This window comes from Helianthus annuus, chromosome 17, assembly GCF_002127325.2.
Source record: "Helianthus annuus cultivar XRQ/B chromosome 17, HanXRQr2.0-SUNRISE, whole genome shotgun sequence".
NCBI classification, from domain to species: Eukaryota; Viridiplantae; Streptophyta; class Magnoliopsida; order Asterales; family Asteraceae; genus Helianthus; species Helianthus annuus.
In genome coordinates, this window is record NC_035449.2 from 20352206 (window position 1) to 20369708 (window position 17503).

The following is a 17503-nucleotide window of genomic DNA, read 5'->3' on the forward strand; positions in this document are numbered from 1 at the left end:
TTACTACTCACGATAACCTACTAACGAATTTAATAATTCGAGTTTTGGGGTGTTACACAAACGAACACAAAACGTTCATAAACAGAATATATAATACACTGACATTTATTAAATATTTTCCTGTCGGAATTTTGAAGTATTTAAATAAACTATAAAAACTAAAAACACCAATAAACTATCAAACACAAGCGAGCACGTTACCGAATGTTCACGAATGTAAATGAACGAACGCGACATTTGTTCATGTTCGTTCATTTAACTACACAAACGAAATTTCTTGTTTGTGTGCCTTTGTTTAATAAAGGAACGGACACTAACGAACTTCCCACTGAACAACTTACTATCACCGAACGTTTGATTCGTTTACAGCCCTAAAAATACCGGGTTTCTTTTCACCCATACCTTAATGCTGTGTTCCAGAGATCCATTTAACAGGGGGAGGGGAGGGGAGAGGAGGGAAAATAGGGTTTTTTTTGCCTGATAATAGTCTTTCCAATTTGGAAAGACATGGAGGGGAGGGGAGGGATGGGGAGGGATTTTTAACTCGGGAACACACCCTAAAAGGCTTACATTACTTTCCCCAAAATGCCCCAATTCCTTCATCTTATTATCAAGAAGCTACCCATTCCCCAATCTCTTATTCTCTTTGAAGGCAAAACCAAATCATTTCCTTCTTATTATTCTTCTTCACCGTCATCATCGCCGGTCTACCACGGCAACACCGATTACAAAGGGGTTTTCTTCTTTCGCCGTTAGGTATCAACCCCCCACTCTGGTTGCATCTATTTTTATCAATTTCTTATTATATGTGTTCTTCTAATGCACCTAACTTGTGATTGTAACCCTAGATCTGCCATCTGTTGTATTTTGTGTAATATTTTTACATAAAAACGCTCGATTGATTTGTTTATGTATCTTTTGGGGATCAAAGTTTGTGAATTGATGATTCGGAGTGATAATGATCAAGTTGAATTACAGTAAGTTGGATGATATTTCATATTATTTAAATACGAAGGATCGGATTATTGTTTTTGAGATCTTTGGAGTTGAAACTCTTGTGAAACTTTATGTAGAATTGGCAAGAAAGGTCCCTTGAGTTTATCATTGTTGTTTAATTTGAGTTAAGGGATGTTATGTAGCTTTATTCACCTCTGTCGAGTTTTATCACAAAGATTCCCCGCGTTATCACTTGCAACTTCGGTCACATTGCTTTTTTAAAGATTCATACAGGGTGTAATTAATGGGATGGTTTATTGGTTTAGGCAACCTGTTTTGCATTCGTTTTGAGTATAGGCTGCGTATGAATATCTTGTGTTTGTGTAATGTTTATTGTTGGATGATGTAGTTTAATTATGTTAACTCTATTTTCTATGTTTTTAAAAGCAGTATTCGAGGCAAAAGGGTCTTGAAGGTATTATGCATTCAAGCTTTTAGTTACCTAAGGAATATTTTAGTCATCTGATTAGTAAAGATTTTATAAAAAAAATAGCTTGTTTGTGGTCTTCATGTTGTAACCTTTACCTTTTTTTTAACCACGGGGTGTCAGCCCAGTGGCCACCGGCACCCATCTAAAACCGGTTCGAGAGTCCAAAGTGGCGCGGGTTCGAATCCTGCTTGCAGGCTCTTCGCTCCCCTCGAACTCGGCTGGGTAGTCACCGCCAGGCAGCATTGCTGGGTCGCTAGCTTGGGAAGGGGGATCCCTTCCGCGGTCAGGGGTACCGTGCAATTACCCTTTTCAAGTAGAAGGGCTTTTGTAACTAATGTCTAATTTTATTTCTTTTCAATGAAGCGATATTCTTAACTTCACATTAATAATTTTGAGAAATTTTTGAGACTGATCTTAATGAGTGATTATTAATATTTTTGAGAAATTGTTTTTACAAGATATAGTTACTTGATTAGGCCATGTATATTGAAAAAGATACGTAGGGTTATTTTGTGCCTCTTCGCTTAAAGTTCTTACTCTGTTTTCTACTCTACTGTAGCAACTAAAAGCAACTACTTAGCTTACTCAAATTCATTCAGCCAACCGAAATATTGCAGTGCTTGAGAGAATCCGCTTATGAGAGCCGCATTAATGGTCTAAAGTTACGAAACACAGGTATCTGCATGCATATACTAGAAACTTTCTTGAAGTGATGATAGTTTCATCTTGCATCACCTATACTGTTGTCTCTGTTTTTTCTTTTGAAGCTATATCATAATTAATATATGTAAAAGAAATAGATTATTATTCATGTTGGGTATGGATGTTTTGTCTCAAGACCTTATTTAATTACTTATTTTTTATTTTTATTTTTTTATTCTGGAATTACTTCTTTCAGGGACTTATTTGTGAATATATATGGGCTGAATGCACATTTCATGGGAGGTGTAGAGGATAATGAACCACCGTCAAAACGCGTGAAAGCATCTTCTAGAGAACTAAAAGGTGTTTCAAACGGACTAAAACAACCATCAACTTACTCATTCGGTGCATCAATGGCTCGGCCCCTAGCTTCTCAAGGGGACGGTGAAATAATCGGTTCAAAAGGAATTAAAAAGGTGGAATTCGTTAGAATCATAGCCGAAACTTTATATTCTCTCGGATACAGTAAAACCGGAGCATGTCTTGAAGAAGAATCCGGAATACCTTTTCACTCGCCAGCTGTCGGTATTTTCATCCAACAAATTCTTGACGGAAATTGGGATGCAAGTCTAACTTCGTTACGCAAAATTGGTATAACGGATGAATCTATAGTTAAATCAGCGTCTTTTATAATATTACAACAGAAATTCTTTGAACTTTTGGATCATGAAAAGTCAATGGAGGCGTTGAAAACACTGAGGACTGAGATATCGCCTCTTTCGATTAACAGTAACCGAGTTCGTGAGCTTTCTTTGTTCATATTGTCTCCTAAATTCAGGATCACGGGAGTTTCTGGTCAACGATCAGCCAAACCGAAGGCTCGTTCAGAGATACTTGAAGAATTGCAAAACTTGTTGCCTCCAACGGTGATGATACCAGATCGAAGGTTGTTACAGTTAGTCGAACAAGCTCTTGACTTGCAACGAGAAGCTTGTGTGTTTCACAATTCTGATGTTGGAGAAACATCGTTGTTCACTAATCATCATTGTGGAAGAGATCAGATTCCTTCACAAACAATTCAGGTTAGGGCTATCTTTGTGTTACATTTAAGCCTGTAAATGAATCGGACGTTCATCAACTGTTCATGAACTTGTTTGGCGGGAAGTTCGTTTATGTACGTGAACATTTGTTCATTTAAATAAACGAACAAACATGAACACTCGTTTTCTTCATTCATTTATGTACGTGAACGTTCGTTTCTGTTTGTTCATTTATGTTCGTTTATGTTCGTTCGTTTCAATTTAAATACATAAGTAGTTATATATATATAAATATTAAACATGAAAGGAACTTTCTATCTACTTATATAAATATAACTAATTGGTAATTGGGCTTTCTAGTAATAAAAATGGGTTTTCCAATGAAATTTATCGTAATTAATCACTGATTTTAAAAAAATTACTTTATGTTCATTTATGTTTAGTAAATTATGTTCATTTATGTTTCTTCAATTTATGTTCATTTGTGTTGTTTATTGTTTGCTAAGTTATTCATTTAAGTTTGTTTCTTTATATTCGTTTACGTTCGTGAACTGTTTGTTTAGGTTTTAAACGAACGAACATAAACGAACACGGCCCATTTTTCAGTAAACGAACATGCTCAAAAAAATGTGTTCGATTATATGTTCGTGTTCGGATAAAGTTAAATGAACAAACATGAACGCGCCTGTTTGTGTTCGTTCAGTTCATTTGCAGGCCTAGTTACATTGCACAATAATATGCTTTTGTATGTTATTAGGAATGATTTATTTTAATTACGTATGTTACAGATCTTGCAAGAGCACCAGGATGAAGTCTGGTACTTGCAGTTTTCTCAAAACGGGAAATACTTGGCGTCTTCATCAAGTGATAATTCCGCAATTATTTGGGAGGTTGGTTTGGATGGTAAAGTATCCCTAAAACATAGATTACTCGGCCACCAAAAACCCGTTTCTAGCATCGCGTGGAGCCCAGACGATGATCAGATCTTGACTTGTGGCATAGAGGAAGTCGTTAGGCGTTGGGATGTTACATCCGGTGAATGTCTTCGTGTTTACGAAAAAGGCCTTCTCGGTTTAATCTCGTGTAGTTGGTCTCCGGATGGTAAATGTGTGTTCTCGGGGTTAACCGATAAAAGCATAATAATGTGGGATATGGATGGAAAAGAGATAGAATGTTTAAAGGGTCAGAAAACGGTTAGGATCTCTGATTTGCAAATAACGAGTGACGGGAAATTTATAATTTCAATATGTAAGGAAACTATGATATTGTTGATTGATAGAGAATCAAGAAGTGAAAGATGCATAGAAGAAGAGCAGATGATAGTTTCGTTCACGTTATCGAGGGACAATAAGTACTTGTTGGTTAGTCTCGTGAACGAAGAGTTGCATCTTTGGAGTATCGAGAACCATATCCAACTGGTTACAAAGTACAAGGGGCATAAACGGTCTCGGTTTATTGTTAGGGCTTGCTTTGGTGGACTTGAGCAAGCATTCATTGCTAGTGGAAGTGAAGATTCTCAGGTATATTTTGTCTTAAGAGTAAAATGCCATTTTCGTCCCTGAGGTTTGGTCAGTTTTGCGACTTTCGTCCAAAGGTCTGTTTTTCCGCACCTGGATCCAAAAGTTTTGAAATCTTGCCATTTTGGATCCAGATGCGGAAAAACAGACCTTTGGACGAAAGTCGCAAAACTGGCCAAACCTCAAGGACGAAAATGGCGAATTACTATGTATTATTAAAAAGTTATCTTTTGATTTCGGTATCAACTAAATATATTTTGAAACAGTTGGCAAACTTTTTGGATCTGTTTGTTGGAATTGATCATCAAAATATTGCAATTTCAAGTCACCTTGGTCAATACAATTCGAAAGAATTTTACTATCAAGAAATCATTTGCAGAACACTGAACACACAGTTCAACATGGTTGTAGGTTTATATATGGCATAGGGGATCAGGAGAGCTGATTGAGACACTAGAGGGCCATTCCGGGGCGGTTAATTGTACTAGCTGGAATCCAGTGAACCCACATATGTTGGCATCCGCAAGTGATGATCGTTCAATACGCATTTGGGGCTTAAAGCAATTGCATTCAAAGCAAAAAGGTAAAGAAAAGTCTACATCCAACAATGGTGTTCACTATTGCAATGGAGCAACAGTTTGAATAACTTCTGAAGTTTGATTGTAAATACATGAACTTGCTTACTCATTACAGGATATTTGCAACTGTAATTTGAATCTGAATTGGACCACTTCTATCATCATCATAATAAACCTTCTTTACTGGTTTATGTGTGCCAATGGCTACTTTTTTTTAGAAATATGGCTCTGGCATCCATCTTTGTCTGGAGGTTGGATGGCTGTTTGTGGTTGGTATTAAACAGAAATCATCTTAGAAGGTGTGTTGTTGATCAACTTGTTTTTAAAAAATTTACTTGATGGAGCATATGTGATTGATTTAAAAAAATTGAATATGTTATTAAAGAAATAAAATAAAATGATGTTTTTTTCTACTAGTTTTATAACATTTGTTAATCAGATGTCAATTATATAGATGATGCTTGAACACAATGATACATTAAGGGTAGCAAATGAATTACTTTTGTTATGTTATACATGAATACAGTAAAATGTAAAAAGAGAACAAAATACAAAGAAAAGTGTATAACATCTTTTATAGATTGTATGACTGTAATTTTAAACAAAACAAGTCTCCATAGGTTTAAAAAAGTATAATAGTGAATGATGAGGAGTGTGTTTATGTAGGTCTATCAAATATGTGGTTTCTTAAATTAGAAATTGACTGTAAAATGAAATAAATTCTAAATTAACCGAAACAAAATAAAGTCTCCATAGGTTTAGAAAAGTATAATGGTTTAAAATTTCTGAGTGTTTGAATGATGGAGTGTTTATGCAGGTCTATTAAATAAGTTAATTTTATGTAATTTATTTATTCTTAATGGATCTAAAATTAGAAATTAACCCTTAAAATGAAATAAATTGTTTCTCAAAAGATGATTATCCGTTTCTACAGCAATGGCAACCACCTCAAAAATATTAGTACTTTGCAATTTTGCATTGCACTTGCACTTAATGGCTTAAGTTCTCTCCAATCCCCTCTATATCCTAAGACCTTGATAGCATCTCCAATGGATGCTCTTATGGTTGAGGTCACATTGACGCTATGCACTCGCTCTTTCCCTCTCACAGCTTCCATCTCCTCATTGCCAAACCACTTCACATCAGTTCGGTTTCGAGTTCAAGTTCTATCCGATGGGTGCCACTGCACAGACCAAGGTCTTGCTGTCGTAATGTGCAGAGATTTAACCATTGCTTCATGAGATCCATCAACTATGCTTGCCTATTGCATATATAATTCTCTCTCTAGTCTCTTCTATATCCAACAAAGATTCATATGTATCTGGTTAACATCCAATTATGTTCTTCAAATCTCATATCAATATAAGATTTGATTTGACTATTTGATGTTTGACCGATCCCCAGCCGCAATATCTTCCTTCAACTCTATCACACTTACTCCTGTCATTTTGGCTACACCATTGCCTTGCATAAGCTTCCGGCACATATGTTTGAAAGAACTATGTAGCTGAACGATTTAATCAAATATAATGAAATGAGTAAAATGCCATTTTCATCCCTGAGGTTTGGCATGTTTTGCAACTTTCGTCCAAAGGTTTGATTTTTCGCATCTGGATCCAAAAGGTTTGAAATCTTGCCATTTTCATCGGCTCGTAACTCCATCTATTTTTCTCCCTTAAGTCGGGTATTTCCATCTTTTCTGTTAACTTAAAGTGCAATTCGGTCTTTTTCAGGGGTATTCAGTCTTTTTACATAAAGTGAAAAAGACCGAATTGCCCGTTAAGTTAGCAAAAATGATGGAAATACCCCTGACTTAACGGAGAAATATGGATAGAGTTAACGAGCTGGATAATGGCAAGATTTCAAACATTTTGGATCCAGATGCAGAAAAACAAACATTTGGATGAAAGTCGCAAAACTGGCCAAACCTCAGGGACAAAAATGGCATTTTACTCTAATGAAATATAAATTCAAACATATGATTTTGTAGGTTGATTATAAAAGTAACTAAGAGTTACATACCGGCCACTATGTTGCGGATCTAAATCAAGAAGATGTTTTCCCACCGACTGTGCCACCTTGGCATCACCATAAATCTTGCAACCTCCAAGCAAAGCACCATATGCATACTCACTGGGCTCAATAGGCATATTCTTTATGAGATTCAAGGCCTCTTCTAATCTTCTAGCTCGAGAGAGCAGGTCAATAACACAACTATAATGCTCGATTTTGGGTTCAACGACATAAACACTTTTCATTGACGGCAATATATAGTTTCCGGCCCTCTTCTGTCATTCCTGCATGACGAAAAGCACCAAACATAGCAACAAAAGTTACGTCATTGGGTACGATTCCTTCAAGCTGCATTTGTTTGAATAGTTGTTGAGCATCATTAGCATGCCCCTGCATTCCCATGCCTATTAGCATCGTATTCCAAGCGAGAATGTCTTTGGTTTGCATGGAATTGAATACGTCTAAAGCTTCAAGGGTGTAAGCTCCATCTCACCTGCTTTCACATACGCATCAATCATCGAGTTCCAACAAACAACATCTTTCTCCGGATACCCGTCAAACAACAGTTTCGCAGAACGCAAACACTTCGCGTTCGCGTAAAACTTAACCAACGAGCTTCGCACATAAAGATCACACTCCAACCCATATTTCAAAACATAATTGTGAACCAAAATCCCAAATTTAACCCTAAATAACACCGTGCAAGCCTTAATAACAAATGGAAAAGTCATATTATTAGGTTTTGCATTGTTACATACTATCATTTTACGAAACAAGAGTAAGGTTTCTTGGGGAACAAGGGATGTTGAAAACCCTCTAATGAGTGAGTTACAGAGTTGTAAAGTTGGGTTTTGGTGTTGATTAAATATTGTTTTAGCATAGGATAAGTTTTCATGTGGTGAGAGAGCACAAAAGGAAGCTAATTTACACAAATGGTGTGAGGATTCATGGTGAGGTTTGATGATCATGGAAAACAAGTGGATTATTGTATGAATACATAGCATAGAGATGAAGAAAATAAACAAATGATATTTGAGGAAATTACGAAATTGGCCAAGACCAGAGTTTTACGAAATTGGCCACCTCATGCGTCCTTGGAGCGGCGCATCACGGATTCAAATGCGCGGGATGCGTCTTTCAACCATGGGATGCGTCTTTGGAGCGAAATCCAATAAAAAATAGACACGTGGCCACGGGATGCATCCTTGGAGCGAGGCATCATGCACGGGATGCGTCGAGCAAGTTTCTGAAGCGTCTGTCGAGGTTTCCGGCGAGTTGCAGGTTTCCGGCGACTTTTCCGACGATTTGCAGGTTTCCGACGAGATGCAAAAACCAAATGTATCCAATTTTTTTTTTATGACTGTTTAGAGGGGAGAGTAACTTGTCCAACACAAGTTGATTTACTACAAGTTGTAGATGATCTACTACAAGTTGATTTATAAACTTACTAGCGACTGGTGCTTGCTTCTTCTACTCTTTCCCACTGATGCTTAATTTGTTGAAGAAAAAAAAAATATAAACTTTCAATAAAAGGCCTAAGCGAGTGAGATCTCTTGTGATGTGGGACGAGAATCTTCCAAGGGAAAATTCCGCCGGAAACCTGCAAGTCGCCGGAAAACTCGCCGGACGCATCCCGGCACTTCAAGACGCATCCCGGCACTTTAAGACGCATCCCGTGCACTTTCAGACGCATCGTCAGTGAATTATTTCCAAAGACGCATCCCGTGGACTTCCAGACGCATCCCGCGCATTTGAATCCGTGATGCGCCACTCCAAGGACGCATGAGGTGGCCAATTTCGTAAATGGTCTTAGTCAATTTCGTAATTTCCTCACGATATTTTCATATAAAACGTACAAATGACTTTCCACCATTGATGACAAAATTTAAGTGGTCAAAATCAGAATGTTGTTCGGTCAGTACCGGGTGATTGAAGCGGAATTCGGTTCATTTCAGTACGGTTTTGGTACTTGATGAAAACCAATATTGATGTTCTTCAATCGGTATTGGTTTGGCTCGGAACAGTATAGGTACACTACATGTCCTCGGTATATTTTACGAGGGTAAAAAATACCGAAATTGACTCATATCGAAAACGAAAATCAAAATAATGAGTAAATGTACTGATGTTGTTCAGTCGGTGTCAGTTCAGAACGGTATCATACAGTACCGGTATTCGATATAGTTTGCAACTTGACCCTTCAGGTTTGTGTTTGGTTACCAGTTTCATCCAACTCGCTAACTTCATTTGTTTATTTTGTTAAGTCAGGGGTATTTTTGTCTTTTTACCGTTTATTCCATTGTCGTGCCTTTAGGCGGGTGAGGTCGGGTTTCCGCACATCTAGGAGAGGAGAGCCAAGGGGCTGGCGACGGTTGAGTAGTCGAGCTTAGCCATAGTGCCCGGTATCACGATAGTTGGCACATTGTTCCTTGTCGCTCAAAAAAAAAAAACTAAGAAAAGATTTTGTTAATGCCCTCAAAACTTTACAGAAATCTTAAAAATCATTTTGTTAATGCCCTCAAAACTTTACAGAAATCTTAAAAATCATTGAAGAAATGCATTAAATACAACTGCAACTATTTAATCCCTAAATGCATCACATTTATTTATTTATTTATTTTGTGAAAGGGGTGAATTATTCGTGAATGTCGGGAGGTCTAGCATACGTTGTTTTAACTGGATCCGTGCTAGAGAGCCCCCTCGCACAATAGATCCCTAATTTAAACCCTCAATGAGAAACTCCTATCATCCATACTCGAACTTTAGATTTGAATGGGAAAACTCACCCGAGCCACCATAGGTGGAACTTAAATACTCGTTGCCACCACTAGAGGAGTAGTGATGATTGCATCACATTTATATGAATGCCGGTTGTTTTCTTCGATATTAAATGCCTGTGAATATAGCATTCATGTATACAAATGATTTTCGCTGATTATTCTTAATTTTTTAGAGTCCTTTTATCATGTAACAATATTTTTAGTTTCACAATGGAAAAACCTATAAAACTCGTTAAAATCCTTCAATTTAGTAAACATTTTCATTTTAAGTTGTTTTTGTTGCTTAACCATGGGAGTTTTTATTTAGAGCTGAAATGTTAGTTTTATAAATATTTATGTAATGATTGATTTCGTTATTTTGACCAACCAACGCACATTTTTTTTTCATTCCCTCGCAATAGTTCATTCCCACATACCAAAACACTACCTTAGAGTTTTCCTATTGTTATATCATCATCATCATCCTCATCATACTCAGTAAATCCCATCAATAGCAATGTTAAGGTAGTGTCTGATGAGGGTAAGATGTAGACAGTCTTACGTCTAGCCGTTAAGAATAGAGTTTTCTATCGTTATATGTAAATGAATAATCGAAATAACCAAACAGAACTATAATCTAAGCTCAATATTTATAAAATTTATATTTTATAAATATATAGTATATTATAGACATAAAAGTTTGTTATAAAATTTTGTAAATAACATATTTGTTTCCTTCTCCTTCACACTCAATAGTCTTAGATTTTTTATTTGACCTAAAACCTTACTCAATTTATAAAAGGGTTATTTTTTTTTAAATACCCACAAATTTCACCAGTTGACATATATTACTCTCAACTCAATTTATAAAAAGGTTATTGGTTTTCGGCAACCTAACCTAGGCTTAGATTAGCTATGTTGGTGGTGGTGCTATGGAGGTGACGCAATGGGGGGCGGGGGGCACTAGAATGTAGAAAGAGAGAGGGAGAAAGAAAGTTGAGAAAGATGAGAGGGTGACGGTGGTTTATAACATTTATAATACAATGTTCATAAAATTCGAAATATTTATTTTATTCAAAACCGAGCCATGTCAAAAAATATATATATAGTTTCAAATACAATATATGTACAAATACTGTAACGAACCGAACCGAACCTTACCATAAGAGCAGTAGAAACACTCATTACATTACCACACTCAATTACTATTTAACATTTCATTCCATCATACCATCACTAAAATACTTCCAACACCTATCACATTCCATACCACACACATTGCTCCACCATGCTCATGTTTAAAAACACACTCACCACGAAAAGTCGAAAATAGTGTCAGCGTGGTAAAGTGCCCTAACAAATTAAACCGACACCAACCGAAATTTTACCGTGTTTGAGAATGGAATCCCCCGGTTAATAATTGATAACATTGTGTACCATAATTTACCAAAGATAGAAGTGGGTTGGGCGAGTGAAAGGCGCGTGAGTATAGTTGCTGAGGTATGGCCCACCCACCCATGTGCCCTCCTGTTTCCACCAGCTCCTGCCGCTCAATGATTAGAGCTCTGCTTTCCTCCTCCTTCACATCTCATTTCACCCTAAAACCCTTATCTCCTCCACTCACTCACACCATGTCATCATCAGAAGCCACCACTAACGGCGTCCCAAACGCCTCCGTCATCAACAATCAACAGCAACAGCCTCAGGGTAACGGCGTTTTATCGGTCAAAAAACCTCCCGCAAAAGACCGCCACAGCAAAGTCGACGGCCGCGGCCGTCGCATCCGCATGCCGATCATCTGCGCCGCTAGGGTTTTCCAGCTCACTCGTGAGCTCGGCCACAAGTCCGACGGTCAAACAATCGAGTGGCTCCTCCGTCAAGCCGAGCCCTCGATTATCGCCGCCACCGGCACCGGAACCACTCCTGCTAGCTTCTCCACCGTTTCCGTTGCGGTTCGGAATTCACACGCTAATTCGTCGCTCTCCGTTTCGCTTGATCAAAAATCACCGTCGCAGCACCACCAGCATCTAATCTCTCCGGCGCCGTTTATCCTCGGGAAACGGCTCCGGCCGGAAGATGACGGACTCGACGGCGGAGGAAAAGAAGACAACAGTCATAACATATCTGTTTCCGGCGGCGGAGGCGGTGGATTTTGGGCGCTGCCAGGGAGACCTGATTTCGGACAGGTGTGGAGCTTTGCGGCGGCGCCGATGCCGGAGACGGTAGTATCTCCGTCGAATGTGATGACGTCACAGGGAAGGTTTATACAGCAGCCAATGGGAGAAGCGTCGGCGGCTAGGGTTGGGAATTATCTGCCGATAACTCATGGACATTTGAATTTGCTTGCGTCACTTTCCGGTCCTCCGCCACAATCTTCGAACAACAAGGATGATGATAACCGCTGAATTGTTCGTTAACCGGTATTGCTTGCTGTCGATACATATATATCTATATATAAATATGCATGATGTTTGTGTGGAAGATTTGTGAGGCTAGGGTTTAGGTGTGATTTTAGGGTTGTTTCATCAATCTATTGAAATTGAAATGAAGGTGTCTTAGGTGGTTCTAGAGTTGTTTTAATCGCTATTAGGTTTGGTTAATTTTATCCATTTTTTTCTATGTGGTTCATTCATATCGGAGGAATCGGATGAAGAAATCTGAAATCTACTACAGGGAAGCTAAGCTTAATGGTTTTGTTGTTGTTGCTCTGTTTTGAAATTTGAATGAATCCAGTATGATATGAAACTGTAGTTGTGGGTTACAGTCAATTTGTGATCCCTACCTATTCTCATTGTTAGATTAATTTGTGTGTGGAAAATAATGTAAACCTTCGTCGGTGTTGCTTGTTGTATCAAGTGAGATTTTTTTTAAGTGGTGAATAAATAACCATATGTTTCGCTTGCATCATATATCGTTGTTTTGAGAATTTTTATCTTGGCATGATATTAGTTTTCAACGTATATCTGTGAAATTGTGCTTTTTTGTTAGGATATGTTACATAAAAAGATACGAAAATGATTAATTAAGTACGTGACAATTTTGAAAAGGAAAATTGATATTTAATAAACCAACTTTTAACCAGTTGGTAAAGAATAATCCTACCTACAGAATTGGTAAATAATAATACTACCTTTCAATATGTTGGTACTCAATGGACCTCCGTTAGTTTTTTTTAACTGAAGTTAGTTTTTAACTTTTATTTATTACACAAACAGCCCCTGTAGTTATAATTTACTAGTTTTAACTATGAGTTAATAGCCAAAATGGTCCCTGAGGTTTGCACCACCACCACCACCACCACCGCACCGCCACCACCACCACCACCACCGCACCAGAGCACCGCCACCACCACCACCATCGCCACAGCACCGCCGCCGCCACCACCACCACCACCACCATCGCCACAGCACCGCCACCACCACCACCACCACCGCCGCACCGCCACCACCACCGGAGACGATGAGGATGATGCGGAGGTGACCGGAAAACTCGAAACAGTGGTGGCTGTGATGGTGACCAGACGATGGTGGTGGCGGTGCTGTGGCGATGGTGGTGGTGGTGGTGGCGGTGCGGCGGTGGTGGTGGCGGTGGTGGCGGTGGTGGCGGCGGTGCTGTGGTGGTGGCGGCGGTGCAGTGGTGGTGGTGGCGGTGGTAGTGGTGGTGGCGGTGCGGTGGTGGTGGTGGTGGTGGTGGTGGCGGTGCAAACCTCAGGGACCATTTTGGCTAATAACTCATAGTTAAAACTAGTAAATTATAACTACAGGGACTGTTTGTGTAATAAATAAAAGTTAAAAACTAACTTCAGTTAAAAAAAACTAACGGAGGTCCATTGAGTACCAACATATTGAAAGGTAGTATTATTATTTACTAATTCTGTAGGTAGGATTATTCTTTATCAACTGGTTAAAGGTTGGTTTATTAATTACCAATTTTCCTTTTGAAAACGTGGTTGGTTAATTTTTTACCTTTTTACTATAAAATAAAAAGTAATATAAAGAATTTTTTTTTAAAATAAAACCTCCAAAACCTTTTTTTTTTTAAACGAAAACTTCATTAGAAAACCGGCGAGCCCTCAAAACAAGGACCTCCACAAAAAACACTTACAACATATAAAGAGGACTACGACTTCAATCCTTCCAATTAATACATGTGAATTTAGATCTATTTTTTAACCATAAGAAAGTCCAAGACTTCACTAGCGCGACCGCATCGACCACTTTTGGATTAGCCCCTTTAAAAACTCTTCATTCCTCAACTTCCATACAACCCAGCATGTAGTATAAATAATACCCCTAATAATTTTTTGAGCCCATATCCCTCTGTGCACGCCATCCTGCAAGTGTAAAAGGTCACTGAAATCAAATGCCAAAATCGGCCCAATGTCGCACCACATCCCCACAACCGCCCAAACTCCGCAGGCAAAGAAACATCTTGTAAAAAGGTGCATCACACTTTCAACTTGTGAGCTACATAACGGGCAAGTATCATCTAGGATATTAACATTTCGCCGGATGAGAGCTTCCTTAGTCGGGATGCATCCAAAACTTTTCGTTAACGAATCCGAATAAATGAGATTAAATGAAATAAAATATTTATAGCATAGCAATTTTTGTTTTCAATTGACACATGTTACAAGACTATCACTAACGTGAGTAGGACCGATGCTACTATCTCCTCTACCCATCGTTGTTACAAATTTCATCACTTTCCTCCTTATCTTTAGTCCAGCCCACATGAAGTCCAAAATTTCAACAACCGGATGTTCCCCTTTGCGAAGCCGTCGAATACCAAAAAGAAAATAAATAATCCAATCCTTTTATTTCTTTTTGGGCTTCTAAAATAAAATGTGGACCAAATAATAATCCAACTACTAATTGATAGGCCCATTCAACTCTTTAGTTCAGCCCACATGAAGTCCAAAATTTCAATTTTCAAATGACACTAACTTGCAACTCGTTACAATTGCCTACAGATAAAAATATAATTATGTGGAGAATACATGCAAAGTAATTGATTCAGGGCCGGCCCAATGGGCTTCAGACCCTAGGCCCAGGCCTAAGGCCACCTAAATTGAAATGCCTTTAAATTTGTGATAGGTTTTTCTATACTAGGCCTACTTTTATGTTTTACACTAAACATCCCAGAACTTAAAGGCCCAACATCGCTCAAACTATCCAATACAAAACCTACTGATTATTAAATCACGTAAATAAAAAAGGACGTGTTGTTGAGAGAACCAAAAGGCGTTGATATGGAAACCTCGGAATCTGCGGCAGTGCGGCGACGATTGAGTAATCCGAAAGAGGTAATGATTCGCAATTAGGGGTTGTAGGAAATCAGTCGACGACGATGGAATCATTAATCACAATTAGAAGTCGATTGGTTAATCAACAGGTAACTCTTAAAGGCTCTTTATTACATTTTAACATATATATTGCGATTTGTTTTGATATTGTCGATTTGATATACAAACAAAACCCTCAGTTCCTCACTTCTTCAAACATAAATTCTGTTTTGATATTGTCGATTTGTCGACAGGGCCGTTGCTAGGTTGTCGATTTGATTTGATATTGTTGATTTGGCTGGCTTGGAACTCAGTTTTGAGTTATCGATTTGGCTGGCTTGGAACTTAGTTTTGATTATTGTGACGGGCTTGGAACTCAGTGGCACTCAAGACACTCGATTTGATATTGTGGTTGGCTTGGAACTTGGCACTTTGGCTGTGGCACTCAGGTTTGATATCTACATTTGCTATTTTGCCGAATCAAGTTGTTGTTTAGGTAATTAGGGCTTATTTGTTGTTTAGGCATTAGGGCTTGTTTGTTTGCTAATTTGAATTTGTTGTTTAGTGTTAGCTTGTTGTTAAAAAAAAGGCAAATCACAAAAGGGTGCACTTCTAAAATTCTATTCAACAAGTCAACCTACAAACAATGATAATGAACCTACAAATGATACACCTACAAATAAACATATAACTTTCAAAACATCAAAATTTAACTACGCCAATTATAAACTTTTTTAGTTTATAATCGTTGGTCCCAAGCCTGGTTAAAGGGGAGGGTTTTGTTATTAAACAGGGGTGGAGTATAGAAGGGGTAGGGGAGGCGCCCGACCCTCCGAACTTTTAGCTCAGTAGTGTTATATTTGTAGTTTTCGTATAGAAATTTTGGGTATATACGTTTTCAAACCCACCCCCCCACGCGCGCGCGCGCGCGTGCGTCATTCGGGTCAAGCTTCGCTAATGTTATTAAATATATTGAAAATGATAATTTTGCAAAAAGGCCTCCATTTCGTAGTTCGCTTAGGGCCTCCGAAAACTTAGGAACGACACTGAATAGATTCAGTAGCTTTTAATTCAAGTTGTAATTGTAATAATTTGATTTCATATAATAATTATATAATAGTATAACTTTCAACATTTGTAAGCTTTGTAGTTTGTACATTATGCTTAACCTTTGTTCTGCTTTTTTTGAAGCCATTTGGACTGGCTTCTTGACTTTTGTGGCTTTGTTTGGTTTTTTTCTATACAAACAATGGGTTGGTTTCTTGACTTTTGTGGCATTGTTTGGTTTTAAGCACAACTCCAGAGATCTCTTTCTCTCTCTAACTTTATATCTTTCCCCTTTTTCTCTCTAATGTCTGAGGTAAATCCTAAACAAACACATACATATGTGTGTAAGTAGAGATGATGAGAGAGAGCGAGATAGAAAGAGTGTGGCAGACTGATTGGCATGGTGGTCGGCTACCACGTACGGTGGCGGAGCCACGACGGATTTTGTGCAAACTTGTATTATGTGTTTGTGTAAGATATGGTTTGAACTTTACCTTTTGTGGGTTTGTTTTGGCTTTAAATCCGATTTACATCTATAAAATCAGATATCCTAACCAACCACGAGTTCTGGTAACGGAGTGACGTTGGAAATGTGGTAGAACAACGGTGGTTGTGTCGGGGCGCCTTTTCAGCTCTGCCGTTTGTTGGATTGTTGGTCTTTCTTTGATCAACTGTTTTAGAAGGTTGTTGCATGCGAGTGTTCTATCTGGTGATGATGATGGCTGCTACTTTGCATGGCAACTCCAGTTGCAACCATAGCTTCACTGAGTCGGGCTTTGTTGATTATGGCGATGAATATGTTTGAATCTCAGCCTCTTTTTTACTTTTTTCTTACAAATGTGGTTTGTACATTATGCTTAACCTTTTTTCCCTTTCTTTTGAAGCCACATGGGCTGGTTTCTTGACTTTTGTGGCATTGTTTGGTTGTTTTCTATACAAACAATGGGTTGATTTCTTGACTTTTGTGGCATTGTTTGGTTTTAAGCACAACTCCAGATATCTCTTTCTCTCTCTAACTTTACATCTCTTCTCCTTTTCTCTCTAATGTTTGAGGTAAACCCCAAACAAACTCACACATATGTGTGTAAGTAGAGATGATGAGAGAGATAGAGAGTGTGGCGGACTGATTAGCATGGTGGTCGGCCACCACATACGGTGGCGGAGCCAAGACAGATTTTGTGGAACCTTGTATTGTGT

At 38.4% G+C, this 17503-nt stretch overlaps 2 protein-coding genes and 1 long non-coding RNA gene across 7 annotated transcripts; 2 read left to right on the forward strand and 1 right to left on the reverse strand.

The window, feature by feature from the left end:
• Positions 1-603: 603 nt before the first annotated feature.
• LOC110925501 (WD repeat-containing protein 26 homolog) lies at positions 604-5404 on the forward strand. Of its 5 annotated transcripts, none has more exons than XM_022169448.2 (6): positions 626-756; positions 849-977; positions 1986-2101; positions 2325-3150; positions 3897-4628; positions 5037-5404. In XM_022169448.2, exons 4-6 carry the CDS (start codon positions 2365-2367, stop codon positions 5265-5267), a joined length of 1749 nt encoding a protein of 582 aa, XP_022025140.1. In that variant the 5' UTR covers positions 626-756; positions 849-977; positions 1986-2101; positions 2325-2364; the 3' UTR covers positions 5268-5404. The 5 variants fall into 5 exon arrangements, with proteins under 5 accessions (XP_022025139.1, XP_022025142.1, XP_022025141.1 ...); XM_035986762.1 differs by lacking the exon at positions 849-977 and adding an exon at positions 1387-1411 and having other exon boundaries at positions 629-756; XM_022169447.2 differs by lacking the exon at positions 849-977 and having other exon boundaries at positions 604-756.
• A 670-nt stretch (positions 5405-6074) lies between these two features.
• Positions 6075-9015, reverse strand: LOC118489130. Its single transcript, XR_004886310.1, has 2 exons — positions 7226-9015; positions 6075-6710 (listed from the first exon to the last, which is right to left on the reverse strand). It is a non-coding gene; the product is annotated as an uncharacterized LOC118489130 (long non-coding RNA).
• Positions 9016-11434: 2419 nt separating this feature from the next.
• Positions 11435-12882, forward strand: LOC110926353 (transcription factor TCP7). The gene has a single exon (XM_022170103.2). It carries the CDS (start codon positions 11478-11480, stop codon positions 12378-12380), a length of 903 nt encoding a protein of 300 aa, XP_022025795.1. The 5' UTR covers positions 11435-11477; the 3' UTR covers positions 12381-12882.
• Positions 12883-17503: the final 4621 nt, after the last annotated feature.